General features: G+C 51.1%; 1 protein-coding gene across 1 annotated transcript in view; it reads left to right on the forward strand.

Annotated features, from left to right (window-relative positions):
* Positions 1 to 1,860: 1,860 nt before the first annotated feature.
* Positions 1,861 to 23,756, forward strand: part of SEZ6L (seizure related 6 homolog like) — a 66,469-nt gene continuing 44,573 nt past the window's right edge. Inside the window, exons 1-9 of the mRNA XM_008686738.2 lie at positions 1,861 to 1,996; positions 2,890 to 3,603; positions 4,668 to 4,801; positions 7,124 to 7,316; positions 9,336 to 9,521; positions 13,778 to 13,943; positions 15,957 to 16,123; positions 16,529 to 16,723; positions 18,239 to 18,377. Of these exons, the coding sequence (XP_008684960.1) occupies positions 1,861 to 1,996; positions 2,890 to 3,603; positions 4,668 to 4,801; positions 7,124 to 7,316; positions 9,336 to 9,521; positions 13,778 to 13,943; positions 15,957 to 16,123; positions 16,529 to 16,723; positions 18,239 to 18,377 (2,030 nt within the window). The remainder of the gene's footprint in view (positions 1,997 to 2,889; positions 3,604 to 4,667; positions 4,802 to 7,123; positions 7,317 to 9,335; positions 9,522 to 13,777; positions 13,944 to 15,956; positions 16,124 to 16,528; positions 16,724 to 18,238; positions 18,378 to 23,756) is intronic.

Here is a 23,756-nt window from a genome sequence, read left to right on the forward strand (position 1 = left end):
ATCATTTGGGAGATTTGAAAAACACTACAGCCCATCCAGAAGGGAAGCAAAAAAATTAAGGGTTGGGGGGTGGACTTTGGAGGGGGCCGCTGCTTAGAGCTGAAGGAGGAGAGGCTGTCAGTGGTAACAGTACCCATGATATTTAACAGAGCCTCTAACGTGGTCTTTGACATCAGGAAAACCAAGGCTGGAAACCCAGCTTTGCTCTGCGACCTTGGAAGGTTAACTTGGTATCCCACAGGGGCGCCTGGGTGGCTCAGTCGTTAAGCATCTGCCTTCGGCTCAGGGCGTGATCCGAGAGTCCTGGGATCGAGTGCGGCACAGGGCTCCCACTCTGCCACCCCTCCTCCTCCCTCCCCCCCGCCCCCTGCCTGTGTTCCCTCTCTCGCTGGCTGTCTCTCTCTCTGCCAAATAAATAAATAAAATCTTAAAAAAAAAAAAAAAACTTAGTATCCCACAGCCTCACTTTGCTCATCCGTCAAATAGGAATAATTTTTCCCTCATAAGGTCAAGAAAGAATAAAATGAGGCAATGGGTAAAAAAAGCATTTAGCACGTGCCTGGTACATATGCCGCGCTCAGCAAAGCAATCAAAAATTAATGTTATGAGTATCGTTATTATGGCCAAGGGCAGGCTGATGCACTTTATGTCATTTGCCATCACTCCTTTCCCTCCCTTACCTCCCTCCCTTGTAATCAAGGGGACATTTTTGTGAAAGGACTGGCAGAAACTAATATAGCCATGGGACCCAACAAAACTCACAAGCCAGTGTCAGGATCGAAGCACTCACTCTGCCCTCTCTAGCAAGATTAACAAAAGGCTCGAAGAATAATTGTCAATTACCTGATCGTTCCCCAGATCAACAGAGTCCGAGCTGGAAGACCTGGCTCGTGTGACCTAGTCTGGCTGCCCACTTGACACAGACAGAGAAGATAGAAGATGAAACCCACACAGTTATGCTAGGGAGGAGCGGTCAAGGTTGGAGCACCATCTGGGTCCCCCAACCCCGGGAGCATCGAAGCTCTGGGCATCGAACCACAGCTGGCGCTCAGGAGCCAGGTGTCCTGACCCCTCACCCTCCTTCCTCTCTTTTTGCCCCTTCACTTTTTTCTCACTGTGCAGTCTACAGAGATGGTCAGCATCAATCATTTAATAAAAGCCACAGGGCACACAAAAAGCACAGCTCTCGAGCAGACCCACGTCTGATCTAATCCCATGAAGCTGATGGGGTAGCTCTGTGATGCAGAAAAGGCTTAATGGATTTGCCCAGGCTCACGCAGCTAGGGGACTGTTGAAGGCAGGATTCGAATCCGGGTCTAACTCTGAAGCTTCGATGCTTCCCACCTTGGACCAGGAAACCTGCTTGGCCCCTGAATGACCTTGATCTGCCCTCCGGTCATGCACACGCCCTGTCTTCTCCCAGGCCGGTTCCTGCCCTGGCGCAACCTGGAGCCTGGAACGCACGCTGGCTGGTGATCAATGTGACACAACAGGAACATTTGTCGATGCCAGTTGCAAACTGTTGCAGTCTATATAGATTAAGCCACTGCCGCCGACTCCATGAAAGTAAATGAGCCTTTCCGACGGCAGCGGAAATAAATTTAAATGACAGTGCTGAAGGGCCCAGAGACTATGGCTGAGTGAGTGTCTGTCTGCAGAAAATTGACAAGGACAGCTATCAGTCCCAGGGCTTCTATCCCAGGATGTAATTCCTCTCTATCTCGAGATCATCATCCGGGATGCTCTGACCACTCAGGCTTCCCACTGAAGGGCGCGAATACAATGACCATAGTAAAGACAGTGACAGCAGCTGGCGTGCGCTAGACACTCCCTGTGGGGGAGGCACCCATAGGCGCATGTATGCAAGTACGCTTTACCTACGCCTACCTATTGAACAATGACGACCCTGGGAAACCGTGCAATAGCCCCGTTTTACAGCTGGGGAAACTGAGGCTCAGGGACGTCAAAGCCACTTGCCAGCTTGCAATCGACCGAAGCGGGTCTCGAGTACATGCAGTCGATTCCAGGCATGAGTCCACCAAACAGCTGCCAGGGCCAGCCCTCGTTTAAAACTACTCAGTGGTTTTACATTCAAAGCAAAATAAATCACAGGTAGCAGGGTATACAGTGCCCACCAAGGCCTGTCCCTGCAACCACCCTACCTCACCAGCTTTCTTTCCAAACACCCTCCATCTGCTCCCCCCCATATTCCTCTTTTGTGCCTCCACGCTCTTCCTGCATCCCTGTGTTCTGAACCTATCTCATGATTCTGAATCTTCAAATCTTTCTGTGTCTCCCAAGGTCAATTTGTAATTATTCAGTCAAAAAAGGGGGGGCTGCCTCCCAATCCCAGGATAATATAGCCCTGAGCCAGGGCACACAGCTTGGAGAAAAGAGTGTGGGCTTGTTACAACCCCCATTCATCCTTCTTGGGAGTACTTGTGCAGTGAACAACCTGCCCAACTGTACATGGTGGTTCTGCCCTGCGGATTGAGTTAGAGGCCTGTTCTCTCTGCTCTGTTAGCATGCAGAGCTTCTCTTTTCCTAAGCATCGATCACACCAAATATGATTATTTCACCTTTCCTATTACCCCTTTCAGTACATATACAACTGGCACATGAGACTCTTGTGCCCTTGGTTTCTGTAACCCTAATGTTTAGCTGGGGCCTGGCAGGATCAACAGTATGTCTCCACGGTCAGCAAAAGGAAGAAAGGAAGGGAGCGGGAGAGAGAGAGAAAGGAGAGGGAGGGTCAGGAGAGCAGGAAGGAGGCAGCCTGGCCTCTTGGCAAGCTTTGGGCACCACCCTAGGCCTCCAAGTCAGGAGGTCAACGACCAAACCCCCACCTCCGGCCCCAAGTTAACAGATGTCTTTTCTCCTCTTCCCCAGCTACGCTCCGGGAAGGAGACGCTGGCCCTTCGGGTGCTTCCCTTTTGCCCTCGGGAGCGCTGGGGAGCAGCAGTCTGAGCAAAGAGAGCCTTGAAGAGAGAGTGACTACGGCCCCTCTGAATCCAGTGCAATCGGGGGAAGATCTTCCAGAGCCTGGGCTAGAAGGGACAGCCCCCTCGGCTGCCCTGTCCACTCGGCTGCCCGAGGAGGCCACCACCAAGCGCGCCCTCCCCTCCGGGAAGAAGCTGCCTTCGCTCAAGCAGGTGAACTCGGCCAGGAAACAGCTGCGGCCCAAAGCCGCCTCCACGGCAGCTGTCCAGAGGGCGGCGAACCCACCTGCGTCCTCCGGCCTGGGCCTCCTCTCCTCAGCCACGGAGAAGCTCCGCCCCCCGGGAGACCCCGAGCCCTCCGCCTCCGAGGAGCCCCTCTGGCTGGACCGGAAGGCAGGTGCGGTCCCCACGACGCCCGCCCCGCTGCAGATCTCCCCCTTCACCTCGCAGCCCTACGTGGCCCACACGCTCCCCCAGAGGCCGGACCCCGGGGAGCCTGTGGCGCCTGATGACGCCCCCGAGGCTCCCCCGGAAGATGCCAGTCCCATGACCTTGATGGACAAAGGCGAGAACGAACTGACCGGGTCAGCCTCAGAAGAGAGCCAGGAGACCACAACATCCACCATCATCACCACCACGGTCATCACGACTGAGCAGGCCCCGGGTACGCAGCCCCCGGACCCTCCAGCCCTCCTGCTGCGGCCACGGCCACGAGGCCCCCACTCTGTGCAGGGCATGGCGGGAGGTGGGCCAGGGAGATCCAAGCCCCACCATCACTTGCCACCTATCGAGCACTGACTGTGAGCCTGACCCTGTAGCTCAGAATTACCATCCCCATTTTAAAGATGAGACGACTGAGACTCAGAGACATCAAGCAATTTGCCCAAGGCCACGCAGCTGAAGAGTGGGATTCAAACCCTTTTCAGTTTGGAATAGAATCCTTTAACCTGCCCGAAGGCCCTAGCCTTTTCAAAATCTTTTTTTTTTTTTTTTAAGATAGATTTATTTATTGAGAGAGAGATCGCGCATGCGCTTGGGGGGATGAGCAGACGGAGAAGGAGAGAGAGAATCTCAGGCAGACTCCCCACTGAGCGTGGAGCCTGATGCGGGTCTCGATCTCAAGACCCCGAGACCACCACCCAGGCCGAAAGCTAGAGTCAGGCGCTCAAGCACTGCGCCAGCCGGCGCCCCTCAAAGTGCTTTTACTTTGACCGTTGCAGGTGCTTCTCCAGATTTGAGAAAATGCGCTTCTGTGCCCCAGCCTTCCTTCTGTCTTCTTTCCTGTCTTCAAACAGGGAAGACAGACACCAAGTGTTCATTGTAGGTGGATTTTGGACAGATGTACTGTGGCCTTTCCTTAAAAAGTGGAAGCTCTGGGTTTGAATCCTGCTCCCTGTGTGAGCTTGGCCCAGACACCGCCCCTCTCTGAGCTTCGGTTTCCGTATCTCTAAAATGGGGCTGAAATGTCAGGCCCTACGAGGATGGGCGGGGTCTGCCCGTACCCTGGTTAGGATGGTGCCTGGTGTCAGTGGAGTAAGCAGTTGTGCTGGGTCAACTATTGCTCTTTTGATTATCATGTTGATTCTGGGGCTGAAGGAGACTTCTCAGCAGTGGGAGGGAGGGGGACAGGAGAATGCAGGTGTCCCAAAAGCCCAGTGCCACCCTGTACCCCTCTGAGATATGACATCTGAGCTGTCCTCTGTGTCCTAATGAGAGTCCTTCCTCCAGCTCCCTGCAGTGTGAGCTTCTCCGATCCTGAAGGGTACATCGGCTCCAGCGACTACCCACCCCTGCCCCTCAGTGGCTTCCTGGAGTGTACGTACAACGTGACGGTCTACACTGGCTACGGTGTGGAGCTCCAGGTAACTGCAGAAAGGCGCCCGACCGTGCCTGCCTCTTCCAGCAGGAAGTGTCTGGAGGGCTGTCTGACTCAGGCTTACTGTTATCACCCTGACCGGTTTGGTTCCTTCTTTGCCCTAAGCAGGGCATTTTGAGCTGGGCTTTGTCGAATGAATAGGAGTTCCCAACTCAATGCACAGCTGAAATGGCTTGGCATACGTAGAGGAGGGGGGAAACCTGTTGATAAATTGTGGGGCATTATACTCAGAAGGAAGGTCCTCTTATGCCCTGTAGCAAACACAGACACACACACACACACACACACACACACACACACACACACACAGAGGAAGCCCCACCACTTCCATTTGATTCATAAATTTTGTCTCTAAGCTAAGAATGGAAAAGCAGAGGGGCACAGTGCTCAAACATCTGGGTTTAAGTCCCAGCTCTACCAGTGAAAGCTGTGTGACCCTGGGCAAGGGACTTAACGTCTCTGAGCCTCAATCTCCCCATCAGTAATATAGAGATGATAATGGAACTACTTTACAGATTTTCCAGGCCAAACAAATATAAAAATGCACAGAGCATTAAGCCAGAGAGCCTAGCTCAGTGGATGTTACCAATTATCTTCACCGTCGTTCCTGGCCTGCCCCCACTGCCATCTTTCAAAGTCCTTTTTTTAAAAATGGAACAAGGAAGGGTGCCTTGAAGTGCGGAACTGTCCAGTTCACTGCCCCACAGGAGAGAGGGCAGGGTGTCATTGGAAAAGAAAGCTGGTCGCACATGGTGGTGGCAGACCCTTCCAGGCCAAGGTTGGAGGTCTGGATATGTACCTTTTTCTAATGGACAGTAAAGAGCCATGAAAAGTTTTTGAGCTGGGTTGGTTGTGACCTAACCAGAACTTGATTTTAGGAGGTTTTTCTGCCTTGCATGGGAAGGATACAAGGTTAGCCCCTCCGCAGCAGAACCTGTGGTCTTTGCAGCCCCCAGAGCTTAGCACGGTGTGTGGCACGTTGTAGGTACTTCATAAATGTTCCTGGAATTAAAATGAGTCGGAGGACAGCTACAGTCCATCTGAATCTGGCACTCAGTGGTCCCTTTCCTTCCACTTGGTGTCTAACACGGCATGGAGCTCTTTACCAGGCACAGAGTTCCTTCACTGAGCACCTACTATGTACCAGTCATGGCTGCTTACACTGGGGGATAGGGTGGTGTGCAAACAGATGCAGAACCTTCCCTAAAGGAGTTCACTATTTGATGATTGAGACAGACGTACTTAGAAGACATTAGAATGCCATTTGAAAAGGTCTCTAGTGGGTGTATATAGGGGATGTTGTAACATCACAGTGGAGGGACGGGCAAGCTCCTTGGTAGCCAGGGAAGGTCTCACGGGGAAGGGCAATGTTAGTGGGGCTTTGGCGAATGAATAGGAGTTCATCAAAAAGGAAAAAAGAGTAAGGTGTATGATCTGAAAGAGGAAGGGCTCGTGGGTGAGGCCAGCCCTGCTTAGGTGAGGGGCAGAGGGACCGGGATCCCAGGCCCCACTAGAAGAGGCATAAAAATCTAAACTGGGCACTGGGAACAGACTAAAGCTCCCTCCCAACCCTACTCCATTTGTATAATGTCTTTGTGCACAACTAAAATATCCCCCCTCTTTCTCCTCCAAACCTGGAAAGTGGACTTGGAAATCAAGTAGGCAGTTCTTTGCAGAGTTAAGACCACTGTTCTATAGCATAAGAGAGTGGTCCTGAGAATGCCCTAGAAATGAGTCCCCCGCTCCCTCTTACCAGTTCACACAGAAAGGGGAAGAATGCATTCAACCTACATAAATATTTATTGAGCATCTGCTATATGCCAAGCACTCTTCTGGGCGCTGGGGACACAGAACACGTGGGGAAAAAATGCCTACCTTCATGGAGCTTGCCTTCTGGTGGAATGTCTTATTCTATCTTCCTGGAGTGTGGGCTTCAGGCACAAGCTGATCAAGGCCTTGCCCTCCCCCACCGCCTCCAGGAGAACTTACCTGGGCTGCTAGCGCGCAGGAGGCTCTCTCACAGGACTCGTCCACAGACACAGACAGACTTTTGCAGCACTTTGCTCCACAGCTTGGGTCCACTCTGGTCCCTCAGTCCTTGGGAGCTGAGGGGAGCCTGGGTGTTTCAGGGCTCCAGATGTTTCTAAGGGGGATGGTCTGTCCCGTTGACTAGGGGCTGGCTGAGGGCTGCCGCGTTGGCATCGTCCGGGGTCCATCGGGGGTACTGCTCTGGCAGCCCATGGCCTGGAAGGGCCCTGTCTCAAGCACAACTCAGAGTTTCTCTCCGTCTGCCCCTGCCGGTCCTCAGGTGAAGAGCGTGAACCTGTCTGACGGCGAGCTGCTCTCCATCCGTGGGGTAGACGGTCCCACCCTGACCGTCCTGGCCAACCAGACTCTCCTGGTAGAGGGACAGGTTATCCGAAGTCCCACCAACACCATCTCTGTCTACTTCCGGACCTTTCAGGACGACGTCCTTGGGACCTTCCAGCTGCACTATCAGGGTAAGCTGGTACCAAGGCTAATGAGGGTGGGGGGTGGGGGGGAGGTAGCTGGTTGCCTCAGTTTCTCTCTGGAGTCAAGGATTCTCAGACTTTTTGTGCCAGCGATCCCTCCGGCTGTCTGGTAAAACCTCTGGACCCCTGCTCAGAATCATGTTTTTGATAGCATAAAATAAAAGCTAAACAATTAAAAAGGAAACCAGTCAGATTGAATTACAGTTGTCAAAATACTGTTTTAATCTGCGATGTCATAATCCACGTGCCTCTTTATTAACACATTAAATAATAATCTCCCCCGGCAGCTCTGATAATTACTGTAATTTCAAAGTACTGAGGAATATAAGAAATATGTCAAGATATCTACTATGATATGAAAATATCTGTGATTTCTCTTGGTGACGAAGTCACATGTTCTGCAAATAGGACACAGTCTGTTGCCCACATATGTGATTGAAGGGTATAGCACAGTTCAGTGAAAGGTACATGGAAACCGGCAAGCCACTTTTGCCCATTCAGATCCACGGCTCCTGCATGTCATAGACGAATCCCCAGGGGAGCCCACGGACTTCCGGTAAAGAGCCTCAACCCCCAGGGGGTCCGGCTCGGTCTTTTCTTCTGCAATGTTTCTTTCTTTCCTTTTTGTCTGTTTCTGAGACTCCTCTCTTGCTTTCTGTTCATCTTGCTCTTCTCTCTCCCTTCCTTCCTTCTTCCTTCTCGGTCCCCTCCCTCTTTTCTTGCCTCTTTTACTTCTTCCTTTCCTTCTTTCCCTCTCTTCTTTCCCTCCCTCCATTCTCCCTTCCTTCCAGCTGGCGCGCGCTCTCTCTCTCTCTCTTGCATCCCATTTCCCCACCTCTGGCGCCCTTCCCATGACCTCAGGTTACTTCCTTGAGCCAGAAACTCCTCTGTGTCCTTGCCAGATACCTGCCCAGAGAGCAGAGTCGGCCCTCACGCATCTGGATATTTGGGCGTCATCCACATTGGCTCAACTGCCTGAACATCTGGAAAAACAGTTCTCTTGAAACTTTGCCCTTGGATGTTTCCGAAGCAGGGGGATGAGATTCTATGAGAGTGCCCGCTCATCGCCACTTTCCAAGACTGAGACTACCCCCTGTTGTCTCTGTTCGTTACAGAATGGGGGTCAAGAAATAGTCTGTAGAGCCCTTGGGTTGGATGTAATCCTCGCAGTGAGTTCTGGGACTTTCGGTATCTCATGCCGCGGGAGTGGTCAGACCGCACAGCTGAAAGGTGCAGGTAGGATGGATTTCACATCCTCTTAGGACAATTGAGGAGCTCAGCACGGCCACCAAGAGCTTTCTACCGCCTCCAGCTAGATGTTGGACTAGGGAGGCTCTTCCTCGGTGTTTCCTGTTTAATCCTTACTGCCACCGCTGAGGTAGGGACGATTGTCGACTCCACTGGGAAGATGAGGAGAGCCAAGTTCGGGGCGCTGCATCCCTTTCTCAAGGTCGCGCAGTTTCTAAGGGATGGAGGAAGAGCGTAACTCACATTGGTCTCCTCCAAAGGCCATGCCTGTGTGTGCCAGGACGGTTATTTGCAAGCTGTCCTGTCCTTTGGCATTTCCGGAAGAGCTGCTTATTCTAGTCCAAGAGTGTGTGCATTTTTAACAAACACCGAAGACGTCCGTGCTGGTAGGACTAAACCTGCCTGAGTCATACAGCCCCCTCCTATGGCCAAGGAGAAGGCCGTTCTGCGTCCATGCGGAGAGAGGCTCACATGAGGTGTGGGAACGCATTTTTCACCCCAAACCTGTGATCTCTGCTTAGACAGGGTGAGGACCTTGGAGCCCAGCAAAAGTACCAATCTGGCAGTCTCCCCATCATAGGATCAACGAGAGTCCCCAAAATACCCACACACCGCCCCACCCAACCACCCCAGTGCTCTGGACTCCCCAGGGGCTCGTCTTTCCTCCTCAGCACAGATTGGCTCCGGGGATGTGGGTCACATGCGTCCTCTCCCCGCTCCCACGGGATGACCGTCTGTCTGCCTTTGCATTTCTTCCAGCTTTCATGCTGAGCTGCAATTTTCCCCGCCGGCCTGACTACGGGGATGTCACGGTCATGGACCTGCACCCGGGCGGGGTGGCCCACTTCCACTGCCACCTGGGCTATGAGCTCCAGGGCGCCAAGACTCTGACTTGCATGAACGCCTCGAAGCCCCACTGGAGCAGCCAGGAGCCCGTCTGCTCAGGTATGCACGCACCTCGCCAGACCAGACATGGAGAGTCCCCTCAGAGGCGAGGCACCAACCCCAGGGCATTAGACCGACCTTAGGGATAGGCGCACAGCCCAGGGGAAGAGACTGCCCCCCTCACAGGCGACCGCGGCCCCTGAAATCTTTAGTTTGTGAAAAAGGACACAACACCTTAAACTGATCATTAGAATGTCGCACAACCATCACCACTCTGTGGTTCTAGAACATCCCCATCACCCCCAAAAGGAAACCTTGCACCCATCGGCACTCGCTCCCCATTCTCCCCTCCCCCACAACCCTTGGCAACCACCAACATGCTTTCCGTGTTGATGGATATGCCTATTTTGGACATTTCGTGGGAAGGGAATCATACAACGCATGATCTTTTGCAACTGGCCTCTTTCACTCAGGATCGTGTGTTCAAGGTTCACCTGTGTCGTAGCATGGGTCAGCGCCTCGTTCCTCGAGCCATACGCCCTTGTGTGGTGCTGCCCCATTTTATCGGTGTATTCGTTGGTGGACGCTGGAGTTTTTCCCACCTCTGCGAACATCCGTGTACCGGTGTTTGTGTGGGTGTATGTTTCCGTTTCTCCTGGGTCCGCGCCCGGGGGTGGGATCGCTGGGTCACATGGCAATTCTCTGTTTAACTTCATGAGGAATCGACAAGCTTGTTCTGCAGAGACTGCACCGTTTGGCTTTCCCACCTGGCTGCGTGTGAGAGTTCCGATGTCTCCACATCCTCGCCCCCACTTCCCATGTTACACGTTTTCTTTTTGTGATTCTAGCCGCCCTGGTGGGTGTGAAGCTTTCTCACGGTGGCTTTGATTTGCTTTTCCCTGATGGCTAATGATGCTGAGCCGCTTTCCTGTGCTTCTTGGCCATTTGTAGACCTTCTTTTTTTTTTTTTTAAGATTTTATTTATTTATTCGACAGAGATAGAGACAGCCAGTGAGAGAGGGAACACAAGCAGGGGGAGTGGGAGAGGAAGAAGCAGGCTCATAGCAGAAAAGCCTGACGTGGGGCTCGATCCCATAACACCGGGATCACGCCCTGAGCCAAAGGCAGGCGCTTAACCGCTGTGCCACCCAGGCGCCCCCATTTGTAGACCTTCTAAGAGAAGGATCTATTCAAGTCCTTTGCCTTGTTTTTTTTTTTTTATTTTGTTATGCGTCTTTTTATTGTTGTTCTTTATATATTTTGGATGTCAGATCCTTATCAGGGATGTGATTTGCAAATATCTTGTCCAGCCCTGTGGGTTGCTTTTCCTTTTTTAAAATTCATTTGTTTATTTGAGAGAGAGAGGGCATGAACAGGGGAGGGGGCAGAAGGAAAGGGAGAGAGAGAATCTCAAGCAGACTCCCCACTGAGCGCGGAGCCTAATTCGACTCAGGGCTTGATCCCAGGACCCTGAGACCTAAGAGTCAGGTACTTAACCAGCTGTGCCCCCTAGGCGCCCCACGTTTTCTCACTTCTTGATAGTGTTCTCTGAGGCGGAAAAGCTTTTCATGTTGACCAAGTGGAATTCATCTATTTTCTTCTTCTGTGGCTGTGCTTTTGGGGTGCCTGCTGCCACACTTTGAACCCAGTCAATAGACACTGAGACACCGACGGGGCTGCTGTAAATGTTCACAGCCATGCAACGTGATAAGAACCATTACCTCCATTTTACAGATGAGGAAACAGAGGCTCATGGAGGTGATGTCACTTGTCCAAAGTTACCAGACAGAAATTGAAACGAGTCCAAAGCCCTTCTCTCCTGAGCTGTTTTTCTCAAAGTGTGGTCTCCAGACCAGCAAGGTTATTACAGATGCGTAATATTGGACTCACTACAGGACCAGTTGAATTAAAATCTACATTTTTGCGTGCCCTTGTGGGATATGCACACGCATTATAGATTGAGGAGCTCTGGGTTGTGCCACGCTGTCCTTGTACCGCTAGGCGTAGCCTCGGCCATCCTCAGCCACCAAGAGCGCAAAACCCTATTAGATTCTCAAAAGTTCCAATGGTGGTCGGGACAGCATAGGTCGCCTGTAATAACTGAGCACCTACTATGTGCCAGGGCTTAAGCCACGAACAAGGAGAATACTGGGGATGATAATAAATTATTCCTTCCTTCCAGGCATTCAGAGTCAGGGAAATCCGAAAACAAATGAGGCCTGATGGCACGTTCTGAGATTTGATTGTTGCAGTATTATTCCCCCAAGACCCTTCAGAATTGTTCTTCTTTGCTTTCTTACAAAAGGAAAATATCCAAACCATGGGGCAGTTGGGCTCTGTGCCTCTCTCACATTAATTTTTATCTATGTGTGAAATCAGAGAGGAATTAAGCCTCAATTTGTGCTAAGAAAGATGGATGGGGAGCCACGGCTGGCAAATTGAAGCCAAACAGAGCCATCAGTTGGCTTAATAAGGCAAGGAAGGGGAGCAGAGAGACACCAGATGAGCGGCAGCTTGGGGAGGACAGATGGCCGGTAATCCCCACCGGGGACAGTGTCCTCCGTCTCCTCAGCTCCTGAGCCATAGGACAACAATGCTGGCTATGCTTTGAGCACCTACTCTGTGCCAGGGATGGTGCCAAGTTCCCTACGTGCATCATTTCATTGATTTCTCACCACAGCCCTAGAAGCGGGGTGGAATCATTAACACCCTTTTATAGTGAACTTGAGGTTCACAGAGTTTCCGTGACTTGTTCGAGAGCCACAGCAGGTGAGTGGCACAGACGGGGTCTCAACCTCCACTTTAGGACAGGAAGGCAGTGAGGAGAGAGAGAGACACACACAGACACACACCTCTGTCCGTGGTGCTGAAAGAAGTATGGGGGTGGTGAGGGGGGGAAGGGGCTTCTTGTCAATGTCTTTGCTATAAATTGGCAGAATCCAGCACAGAGCAGAGAACTATCTACCTTTTTCACCCACTGCAGGTCCTTATTAGTCATGCAGTCATTCAACAAACACTTAAAGAGACCCAAGTATCTCCTAAAAATAAGAAACAGGGGCGCCTGGGTGGCACAGCGGTTAAGCGTCTGCCTTCGGCTCAGGGCGTGATCCTGGCATTATGGGATCGAGCCCCACATCAGGCTCTTCCCCTATGAGTCTGCTTCTTCCTCTCCCACTCCCCCTGCTTGTGTTCCCTCTGTTGCTGGCTGTCTATCTCTGTCGAATAAATAAATAAAATCTTTAAAAAAAATAAAAAATAAAAATAAGAAACAGACGACTTCCTCACATTTGTCTATCTCCCTCCAGTTCACAAATTATTTTTTTAAATATTTCTTTATTAGATTTTTATGATAAAAGTGATATATGTTCTGGTAAAAAAATTTCTAAAAATTCAAAAGCGTAAAGATAAAGCAAATCACTTTTCTATTTATGATCTCAGTAGATTTTTGCAAATAGCTCATTGAAATAGGTATGGTGGACAGATCATTTTGTAACTTGTCCCCCCCCCACTTAAAATATAGGGAGCATTTTTCTATGTTCTCAAGTATTCTTTAAGAATGTGATTTTTAATAGTGAATGGAGTGCATTTATTTCACCAAATAGCTGTGAGTGGACATGTGTGTTGCTTTTTGTTTTTCACTCTTAGAAGCACGTCAGCAGTGAACACCCTCATTCATAAATCTTGGTGAAAATCTCCAAATCTTCTTCTTAGCATAAATTCCCAGAACTTTAATGACTAGGTCAGAGTTTGGGAACATACTTTCTAGATTTTTCTCCAAATTGCTCTCCTGAAAGGTCATAGCAATTTGCATTCGAACCAGTTATGAGCGAGAGTGCTCATTTCCCACCACCTTTCCCACTGGCAAGTTATGACTGCTTTTTAGCTTGACCGATTGGGTGGATGAAAATAGAATACAATCTAGATTTGCCTTTCTTTCATTATGAGCGAGGCTGCATTTTTAGTGCTTACTAAGTGCATTTTTAGTGCTTACTAAATACTAAAAGTGTATTTCTTCTTCTGTGGACTGCCTATTTATGTCCTTGATTACCATCTCATAGTGAAGAATCAGGGCACAGCCAGTGCCATGAAAGAACCCTTAAATCCCCGTTGTTCCCTACCCCGGAACACACGAGGGGATGGATCCAGTCGTGGGATGAGGTCCCCTATCAAACAGGATGAACCTCGTCCGAGATGAGAAGCCTTTTACCGTGTCTTCCTTTTCCCATCCTGTTGCCTTCCACTAAGGGGTAAGGGTGAGGATCTCTCTCTCTCTCTGCTCTCCTCTCATGATCACCCCCCCTATTTTCCACCCCCAGCCCCTTGCGGAGGGGCTGTGCACAACGCCACCATCGGCCGGGTCCTCTCCCCAAGTTACCCAGGAAACACCAACGGGAGCCAGTTCTGCGTGTGGACCATCGAAGCTCCCGAGGGCCAGAAGTTACATCTGCATTTCGAGAGGCTGTCATTGCATGAGAAGGACAGGTAAGCCTCTGAGGGCTTACCCCAGCAGCCTCCTTCCTTCCCAGAGTGTCGTAATGTGGCTAGGGATCTGGAGTCTTGAAATGGCCCGTGGAGGTCGAGAAAGAAAGGGCTGGGGAGGTTGGCAAGGATATGAGACACCAACTTCCATCTCCTCCTTTTACAGATAAGGAAACTCGGACATACAGAGGGAAAGGGTCTCACCCCAAGTTACACAGCAGGATAGGGGAAGAGGTCTGTTTCTCCTACACATCCCCTTTTTGCAGTTATCCAGGAGGGAGTTCTCACTGAGCACCTGCTCTGTGCCCAGTCATGCACTAAGCTCCATGGAGGACCGGAGAGAAGTAGCAAGATGTGGTTTCCAGTTTGATAGGAAATTGATGTGGAAACACTAGACTTGTACACAGGAAGGAGCTAGGGAGAAGTTACAAAGCGATACTTAAGCAAGAGCATGTCTGTAAACTCTAAGTAATATACATAGAATCCAGAATCTTGAAACTGTCATATTCTATGACTTTATGCTAGAATATTCTCGAATGTTCTAGAAAACTAGGACCTTAGTTGCTTATACTTGCTGCCTTAGGTTGTGTTTCCTTGAAACACACAGGGAACAAGGATGTTAGGGAAAGTCGTTCATTTGGGAGCTAATCCTAGGAAGCACTGGGAGAGGCATGGGACAGTGGGCAGGGAAGGGAAAGGTGTTAATGAGCAGGTGACCGTGGGGGCAGCTGGGGCTCTATCCACTGGGGGCCTCTGGGAAACTGTATTGAGCATACCTCAACGTAGTCCTTTCGGAGGGGCGGGGGGTAAGGGAGCTGGGGTATTTATCCACCACCATCCCCCATCCATCACTGGGTGAGAAATGCTCCTGGACCCGCTAACTCCCCAGCACTGCCCACTGCCCTTTGAGCTGGTTTAACTGACTGGGAAGCCAGGCCGCTCCTCATCCCAGCCATGGTGAACACATGGCAAAATGAACAAACCGTGGCTTCAACATTTATGCATTTTGGTAATATTAGAAATTCATCTGGGCAGCATAAGATAAACACTTTTTTTATGAGTCACGGTAAAAAAAAAAAAAAAACCAACCTCAGAGGATTAAAAATGCCTGTTTATGACCCCATAAAAGAAATTTATCTAATTTGTATACTATTTCTTTCCCTAGTTTTGCATAACGTCTTTAAAAATACCAAGAGTAGCAAGGAGTCAAGTATCAAATGGTTTTAATAACAGTAAAAATGAATACCAACATTTTGTGAAGCACATTTTATTTTTCAGGGCCCTTAATCCTGTCGTATTCTCAAGGCCCACCTGTGAGATACGTAGGAGAGACGTTATGATCCTTCCTTTCATGGCTGTGGAAACTGAGGTCCACGATGTGCTGAGACTTACGTAAACCCAATCGGTGGAGAATCGGGAAGTGAAAATCAGAACTCCTGACTCCACGCACAGTGCTCTTAGGATATCAGAATAAAAGACAGAGCCTGTTAGGAATCAAATGCTTAATAAATTTAACACATATACCTACTCCGTCCTGGGCATGTTATGTGGCCTCTAATCCCTACGTTCGGATGTAGGTAGGTGTGATTGCACCCATTTGACAGATGAAGAAACAGAGGCTCAGTGATGGGAAGTGTCCTTGTCCAAAGTCACACAGCTCAGAAGGTTACAGCGTTGGGATTCTGCTTGTCTGACTACCATTCTTTCAGCCATTAATCTCTGCTTCTCGATTAGTAACAACAATAATAATAATAATAATAATAATAATTAGTCTGGCTCATTACATCACACACATCATTTTTCCTACGACTTCAGAATCCATCCCTGAGCCTAGGACAAGCATTGTTACAGGAGAGGAAGCAGGTTGCATAAGGGGGAGCAGCTTGTCCGGACAAGTCAGGGGCGCAGTCGGGATCTGCGTCTGGGAATGAGGCCCCAGAGGCGGCATTCATGGCCCACGCCTCTGGCTACTGTGTGTCATAATCCTCCTGTCCGTCACCTCCCCTCCCCCGCCAGGATGATGGTCTACAGTGGCCTGATCAACAAGTCCGCTCTTCTCTATGACTCCCTCCAAACCGAGAACGTCCCCTTTGAGGGTCTGCTGAGCGAGGGCAACAGCATCCGCATTGAGTTCCTGTCTGACCAGGCGCGAGCAGCCTCAGCCTTCAACATCCGGTTCGAGGGTGAGGGTCCCCAGGGGCCTCCGCCATCCTGGGTGATGGCGTGGGCGAGGAGGAAGCATGGCAGAGCTGGGCTGGGTCCTGGGAGCTAGAAATCTGACCTGCTAAGGGCAAGGGAGGCCCGGCGGCCAGACTGACCCTTTGACTTCCAAAGGCAGACTCTGCAGGGTTGGGAGGGCAGGGGTTTGTAGTCCCATTTTACAGATGAAAATAATGAGGCCCCAAAAAGCAAAGTGAATGGTGCAAGGGCCCTTAGCACGTCAGCTGGAACTGAAACGTGGGATCTGGTGCCCATTTTCCTTGGAGTTTCCCTAAACAGCAAGAAGGGACCCATCTTCTGAGATCGAGCACTGTGAGGAGCCCCTGCCTCATCTGAGCTGCTCCCTCTTTTTTGTTTCCCCACCCCAGCCTTTGAGAAAGGCCACTGTTATGAGCCCTACATTCAGAATGGGAATTTCACCACATCCGACCCAACCTATAACATCGGAACCGTAGTGGAGTTCACCTGCGACCCTGGCCACTCTCTGGAGCAGGGTCCGGCCATTATCGAGTGCATCAATGTGCGGGACCCATACTGGAATGACACAGAGCCCCTGTGCAGAGGTGAGTGGCCCCACTGCCCTCCTCCCGGGTTGCCTCAGGGACCTCCACCCCCTCAGATGAAAAGGCCGAGGGCACAGTCTAGAAGTATGTCACAAATTTACATACCAGTTTTAGCATTAGAACCGTTTCCAGGGCTCACTATCCTTTGGGTCAGATTTGTTGCTTGTCCTTGAGAAAATTATAAAATTGATACATTTTTAAAGGTGCCCCTTCCTCCAAGCACAGACCCCATAGTGCATAGCTTAGTGAAAAGATCTCTGCATGGATTTCAGCTCCTCTATACCCCCTTGCTATGTACTTTTGTGCAGTGCACAGCCCACCCAACCACACATGGCAGCCCTGAGGTGAATTAATAATGATGATGATATTAGTAACAGTTGCTAAGGGCTACATGTGCATTATCTGATTTAATCCTCACTACGACCCTGTGAGGTACATAGTATTGACCCCATGTACAGGTGAGGAACCTGTAGCTGTGAAGTGATATTTCTAAGAACAGACTGAGGGTAACTGGCAGAGGTGGAAATGAAACTCAGGTCTCTCTGTTCTCAGAGATCTGTGCTCTGAGCCCCTCTGGACAGCGTTGGCTGGGTAGAACCCTCATCTCCATGGGCTCCCGGATGCCTGCCCTGCCTTGCCTCTCTTCCCATATTCAAGGCCACAGAGCCCCCTTGAGCCTGGATGCAATTGGAGCACGTGCTGTAATGAAGAGAGCCCTGGCTCCCGGCAGCTGCTGCCTGGATGGCAGTTGGCGTGAAATCACAGCTTCGTCGTGGTGAGGGATTGATCCCGGTATTAAATGTGCTGGTTTAACAGAGCGGAATTTATTGGTGCTTTGGCCTCTGCCACATTGAGAACTTTCCAAAGCGGTAAACAGAGTGGAATTTAAAGAGCCAGGCGCCGGGCACAGCCACATCTCTACTTCCAGCGCAGAGCCGGGCTCTTTGGCACTAATGTTAACTAAGAAGTATGGAGCCCTTACCTCGGGTCAGGTGCTGTGCTGCCTTTGACCCCCACGAGCTCGATTAAGCTCCAGAATAACCCAGCGGAGCCAGTGAACAGTGGTGTTACTGCAGCTTTACGGAGGGAGGGAGCTGAGACTCCAACAAAAGGTTGAGTGCCTCGTCATTGAGTCTGGGGGTGCAGAGGCAAGACTCTAACCCAGGTCCAGCTGAATGGGCGTAGCATCTGTTGGCCACTACTCACCCTGCCCAAGAATAGAGCTGTTGCAGAATCATCCAGAACGTTGAGCTCTGTCCTTGATCCTGAAAGAACCACAGCGCCCTTCGCCCCACCTTCACCAACCCGCAGCTAAAAGGAGGCAGGGAGCCAGCCCTAACTTAATCATTCCACACTCATGCAAGGACCGCCTACGGGGCAACCACCTGTTCTTGGTACCTGGCGAGCCGTGACTGTCGGACTGCATAGCCCTCGCTCTTAACCGCTACACCGTACTGGCTTCGTTACGAATAACATGCATCTCTGTCTGTCTGTCTGTCTGTCTGTCTTCTACAGCCATGTGTGGTGGGGAACTCTCTGCCGTGGCTGGGGTGGTGCTGTCCCCAAACTGGCCGGAGCCGTACGTGGAAGGTGAAGATTGTATCTGGAAGATTCACGTAGGGGAGGAGAAACGGATCTTCTTAGATATCCAGTTGTGAGTGTTTATGATGCATGGACCTCAATCCAGCCCAGTTGGGGAAGAGATGGCGCCTGCGTTGTTCTTTCAACCAGGGTTAAGGAAGCAACTGCTAGGTGTTAGGGACTGGGCCAAGAGCTGGAGTCCCAGTGGTGGGAGAAACGACAACATCACGCACACACAGACAGGGTCCCTAGCCTCCAGACCTTCCGTCTTTGGAGGAAGCTGGCATTAAAGCTGGAAATTCACCCACAATGGCATACCGTAACTCGGGTGAGCCATGTAAGGATGCTTGAATGGTGCTATGAGATCCTATAATGGGGTTTGATGTAAAGAAGAAGGTCAGAAAAGCTTTCCCTGAGGATGCATACTAAAGCTCAGAACTGGGGAATGAGTTGCAGTAATTATAGCTGAAAGGAACAGACTATGCAAAGGCCCTGTGGCAAGAACAAGCATGGTATTTGCGAAGGACTGAATAGCCAGTGTGGTCAGGAGGAGGGGGGAGGTATAACACGTACCATCTGTACTGTAGCAGGTCGTTTTCTTATCCGTCTCTCTCAACTAGCCCCGAAGGTCCTTGTAGTCAGGGCTTGCTCTGATTTATCTCTGTCCCGGGATCTAACACAGAGCTCACCGCAGAGTAGTCGCTCAGGAGACAGGTGCTGCGTGAAGAGCTACTGCAATGGATGGAGTTACCCAGCTGTGTGGCTGTTTGCTGGACTCAGTGGGGGTGCCTATGAGATGCTCCATCCAGAACTTTCCCCCTCCTGAACTCCCCAGGGATGGGGAGAAGCAGACAGAGACAGATGGTTATGTCTAGAAAAGCAGAAGAAAGGGCTTCCAGGCAGACCCAGACACCGTGGCTGGGACGGTGGACGGCGGTGGCGGGTGGGGGCAGGTTCTGAGAGCCTCTCTGGAGGTGGCCAGGGCCTGGGGAGGGGGGGAGGGTAGCGTTCCCTTCAAGCCTGAAGTAGAAGCCCAGTCTGCTGGGAAGCAAGACCCCCCAGGCTGCCTTGCTCTGCAGAGAAGCCTTGCAAGAGGGGAGTTATCTGCAAAATTATGATAAAATTTCAAAGCGGTCCCTTAAGGGTTGGGGAGGTGTCCTTGGGAGCTGCCCTAGGATCTTTTGCTCCAGTTGAATTGAAGATTTACAGATCTTGCACAGTTGCCCCTTGCGGACTTGCGGCCGGACCAACCTGGGTCGGAATCCCATCCCCCCCTCTCCCCAGCTGTTTCCTTTGGACTTCTTTCTGGCTTTGGTCTTTCTCATCGGTTATGAGGGTCTTGAAACATCAGTGTTTCGTGGCTACCGGAGGCAGCTTGTAAGCGTCCCTTGCCCATTCCCACCCTCGTTCACTCCTCGGTGGGAGTTCACCCCTTCCTCCTGTTCTTACCTCTCTGACTTCTAGAGTCTGGTGGAAAGTGCTCATTCCCTCCAGACATAGCTTCTGAGATGTCTATTATGAGCCACGCCAGGTTGTAGGCCCTGGAAAGGCTCTGGCAGCTGCCCATTGGGCAATAAAATTTCTATTGGAGCAGAGCAGGTGGGATGGTCTCTACTGGCTCCGGGAGGGGATAAGATACGTATGCACCTACTGTGTGCTAGCAGCAAGCTAGGCACCGGGGGTCCCGTTGTGAGACAACAGAACAGTCTCTGCCCTCACTGTCCAGTGGGCGAGGCGGACATGAAACTAGATGCGGTGTGGTGAAAGCAGTGATCGGGAGGACAGGCCACTGAGGAGGCCTGAGTGAAATCAAAGGAGGGCTTCCAGGAGGAAGGGACTTCTGAGCTGGGATGAAAGAGAAGGTAGGCAATAATGAAGGGAAAGGAAGAGTGTCCCAGCCAGTGAGAACAGAATGTGCAAAGCCTGGAAATGAGAGAGAAGGTGGCCTGCTTAGTGACTTGAAAGAAGTTTAATGTGGCTAGAGCGTGGAGATTAGGTAGGGGTTATGGAGGGAAAGGGTCCAAGGGAGCCCTGGCGTCTTCTAAGCCGAAGCTTCAAATAGAGCACTCCTTTCTAAAGCTGTTTCCTCTGGGAAGCCTTCTGTGGCTCCCTACTGTCCTCCTGGTAAATATGGATGTGTGGTCCTGGTTTATGAGCACCTGTCCATGAGAAGTTCCTAGCAAGCCACCTCAATCTTCAACCAGGAGAAGGAGAAACCAATTCTAGGTATCCCGGCTTCTCTTGCAGAAGGTCCTCCCAGCCCCATGTCCCCCAAATTATCCATGCTTTCCCGTTCTGCTGGCTCAGCGGTCTTCTCCTTGCAGCGTGCCCCCGAGATGCATGGTTCTGCTGAACCAAGACAGGCCCATGTCTTCTCTTGGTGTCACAGGCTTGGATGAGGAAACAGGAAAACGGGAGCCCTTGCTTTCACTCTCTCTAGGCATCAAATACTCAACCTTCTGCTTGACGCTAGATGGGGTTTTATTTCCACAGCAAAGCATGCGAGGGGACAGCTGATCCAGGAACCTGAGCAGTTAGGTTTCTCAAAGCCGGGCCACCACTGGCATCCGCCTCAGGAAAGGACCCCTTGCAGGGGGAAGACCTTCTCTCTTCTTATCATCCTGGCAACCCCAGATATGAGTGTTGGCGGGGGGACAGGAGCCCCGGCTTCCCTTCTCCACACCCTGCCAGGGATCCCTGAGCAGCCCCGGACCCGGCGCCAAGCCTCTCTGGGCTTCACGTTCCCTCTCTGCAAAGCGATGGGCTGCCTCGAGCCAAGAGAAGGCAGACTCAAGCTCACGGAGGGCCAGGCGAGTAACGGAGAATGGAAACTGGGGTCAGTGTGGGCTGATATGGAGGGGAGGGATCTGGACCGAGGAGTTAGTGCATCCCCACCGGAAATCATTTAAATTTGTTTTTTTTAGAATAATGCCCCTCCCCGCCCCCCAAAAAAAGTAGTGTCTGCTGGCTGGGTCCAGACTTGAGGGGCCACTCCTTTGAAAGCCCTGGTCTAGCTAGGGATGAAGGTTCTTTCTCATTGCCGTGAGGAAGAAAGCGATTTTCATCATTGAGTGCTTCCTATTTGCAAAGTGGTTTACAGACACAGAGTTATTTCGTCCCCAGAGTAATCTGTGGGGGCGATACAGCTCCTCTATTCAACCCATCTTCCCTGCCTTCTGACCTCCTCAGTTGCATGTCTAAAAGGCCTCTCGAAAAAAGGGTACCCAAAGTTAAACTCCCGATTCCCCTTCTGCAAACCCATTTCACCCACCTGCCCATCTTGGTAAGGAATCGTCCACCCTACCAGCTGCTCGGGACAAAAGGACTTGGGATTGTTCTAGACCAGGAGAACGGGTGTGCGTCCAACGACTGGGGTTCTTGGCAGTGGGGTGGGGAGAAACACCCTGATTTATGGCATTTGCCAATTTCCGTGCTGTAAATACTCCCACCATGGCCCATCTCGAGCTACTAACACCATGCTAACGGGATCGCTAGATGCCTGGGCGTTTAACAATTGACTCATGAGCCAGAGTGAGCTGGCAGTTCCAGCACACTCACTTTGAATTGGGTTCTTCTCTTTCCCGCACACCCTGTCCTCAGGTCCTTCGTACCTCCTGTTGATTCTAGAATTCAACGATCGGAAGATGCCCAGAGTCTAAGCGCGTGTTTCACCCCCACCACTGCCACCATGGGCCATGTCTCGTCCCAGGATTATTCCAGAGGCATCCTGGCTGGTATCCCCACTCTTGGTTTTGTCCCCTTTGAGACCATTTGTAACCCACCACTTTGAGTGATCCTGTTAAAACCTAAAGCAGGTCACATCACGCTCTGCTTCAAAGCCCACACTAGCTCTACATTTTACCTAGGGTAAAAGCCAACGTTCTTACAAAAGACCCCATGTGATCTACCCCTGGTTACGTCTCCTGTTTCATTTCTTTCCACTCCTTGTTCTCTCCATTTGTCCACACCACCTTCCTTGTTGTGCCACAGACATACCCCAGGGCCTTTGCACTGGCTGTCTCTTCTCCCCTCCCCCAACCCTGGGATGCTCTTCCCTGAATAACCTGCATAGCTCACTCCCTAGCTTCTTGCAGGCCTCTGCTCACAAATCCCCTCCTCTGAGAAGTCCCCCGACGCCCTGATCTAAATCGGCATCTGTCATTCTTTTTTTTTTAAGATTTTATTTTTAAGCAATCTCGACACCCAACGTGGGGCTCAAACTCACAGCCCCAAGAGCAGGAGTTGCACGTTCCACTGACTTAGCCAGCATCTCTGTCATTCTTGATATTCTTCCCTTGTTTCACATTTCCCAATAGCACTTAGCACCACCCAACGTACCACACTTGTCACATTTGTTGAAACATGTTACCCCCTCCACCAACAATGTCACGTCCAAGAGAAGAGAGGGATTTGTTTTTGCTCTTTGAGTCCCTGCAATAACCAAAGTAGGTAGATCAATGCCCGGCCCATAGTAGGTGCTCAATAAAATAAGAGTCCATGAATTCAAGACACCTGCTCATGGCCATAGAGCTATGAGGGTGCAAAGCCAGAATGTGAACTCACATCACTGTCCAGCTGCCTCCGGTGCACAAGGAGGGGGGAAAAGGTCACAAAAATATGGGAAAGACCACTGAGGTGTGGCCTACTTTTTATCAATAAGTCTATATTGATTACATGACCAGCAATGTTAAGAAATAAGATTTTGGTTAAAAGCTCTCAAGTAAAATGATTGTATGGGAAGACCCCCCACGAGAAGGTTTTATAGAATTATAGCATCGAAGGATTTGCCCTCATAGACTTAGAAGCAGAATCTAGGGTGGGTCTTCTGAGGACCCCCAACCCAGTGATGGCCAAATCCGCTAGTAGAGTTTGGGGACCAAGTGGGGTGGGGGGTGGGGACGCTGTACTGTCCCTCTGGGTAATCAGATGCTAAACCGAGGGGAAGGTGATGGTGGGACCACAGACAGTCTCGGATCTGGGGCTGTGAGGGAGGCTCCTTCCATGGGGACACACAGCCAGCATCATCCCAGGACCTTAGGCTTCAAAGTGACATCAAAATCAGTTCAGTCCAGTTTCAGTCATCATGGGCATGCTGTCATTTTTCGCATTGGGCAAGTTCCGGGTGATTCCATGTGCATTTATTGAGTGCCCTCTGTGAACGAGGCTCCCACTGAGCCCTGGCAGGGAGCAGGAATGGCATGGCCCTGTGCTGGGGGACATGGTGCACTCAGGAGCAAATCCAGGGGCCCTCGAGGCTCAAAGTGAGGAGGGGGAGCCTGGTGGGTGATGTGCAGTAAAGCTTTCCAGGGAAAGTAGCATCTTTCTCAGCAAACAGCCGTGTCTGGAGGCGGTCCCGGTTGTACACTTGGCATGGGGGAAAATGGGATGCCTCTGGCATCTAAGTGGGGAGCACCTCCCCAGGGATGCTTCTCAACTTCCCGCAGTGCACAGA

Source organism: Ursus maritimus, unplaced genomic scaffold (genome assembly GCF_017311325.1).
Source record: "Ursus maritimus isolate PB19 unplaced genomic scaffold, ASM1731132v1 scaffold_33, whole genome shotgun sequence".
Lineage (NCBI taxonomy): Eukaryota > Metazoa > Chordata > Mammalia > Carnivora > Ursidae > Ursus > Ursus maritimus.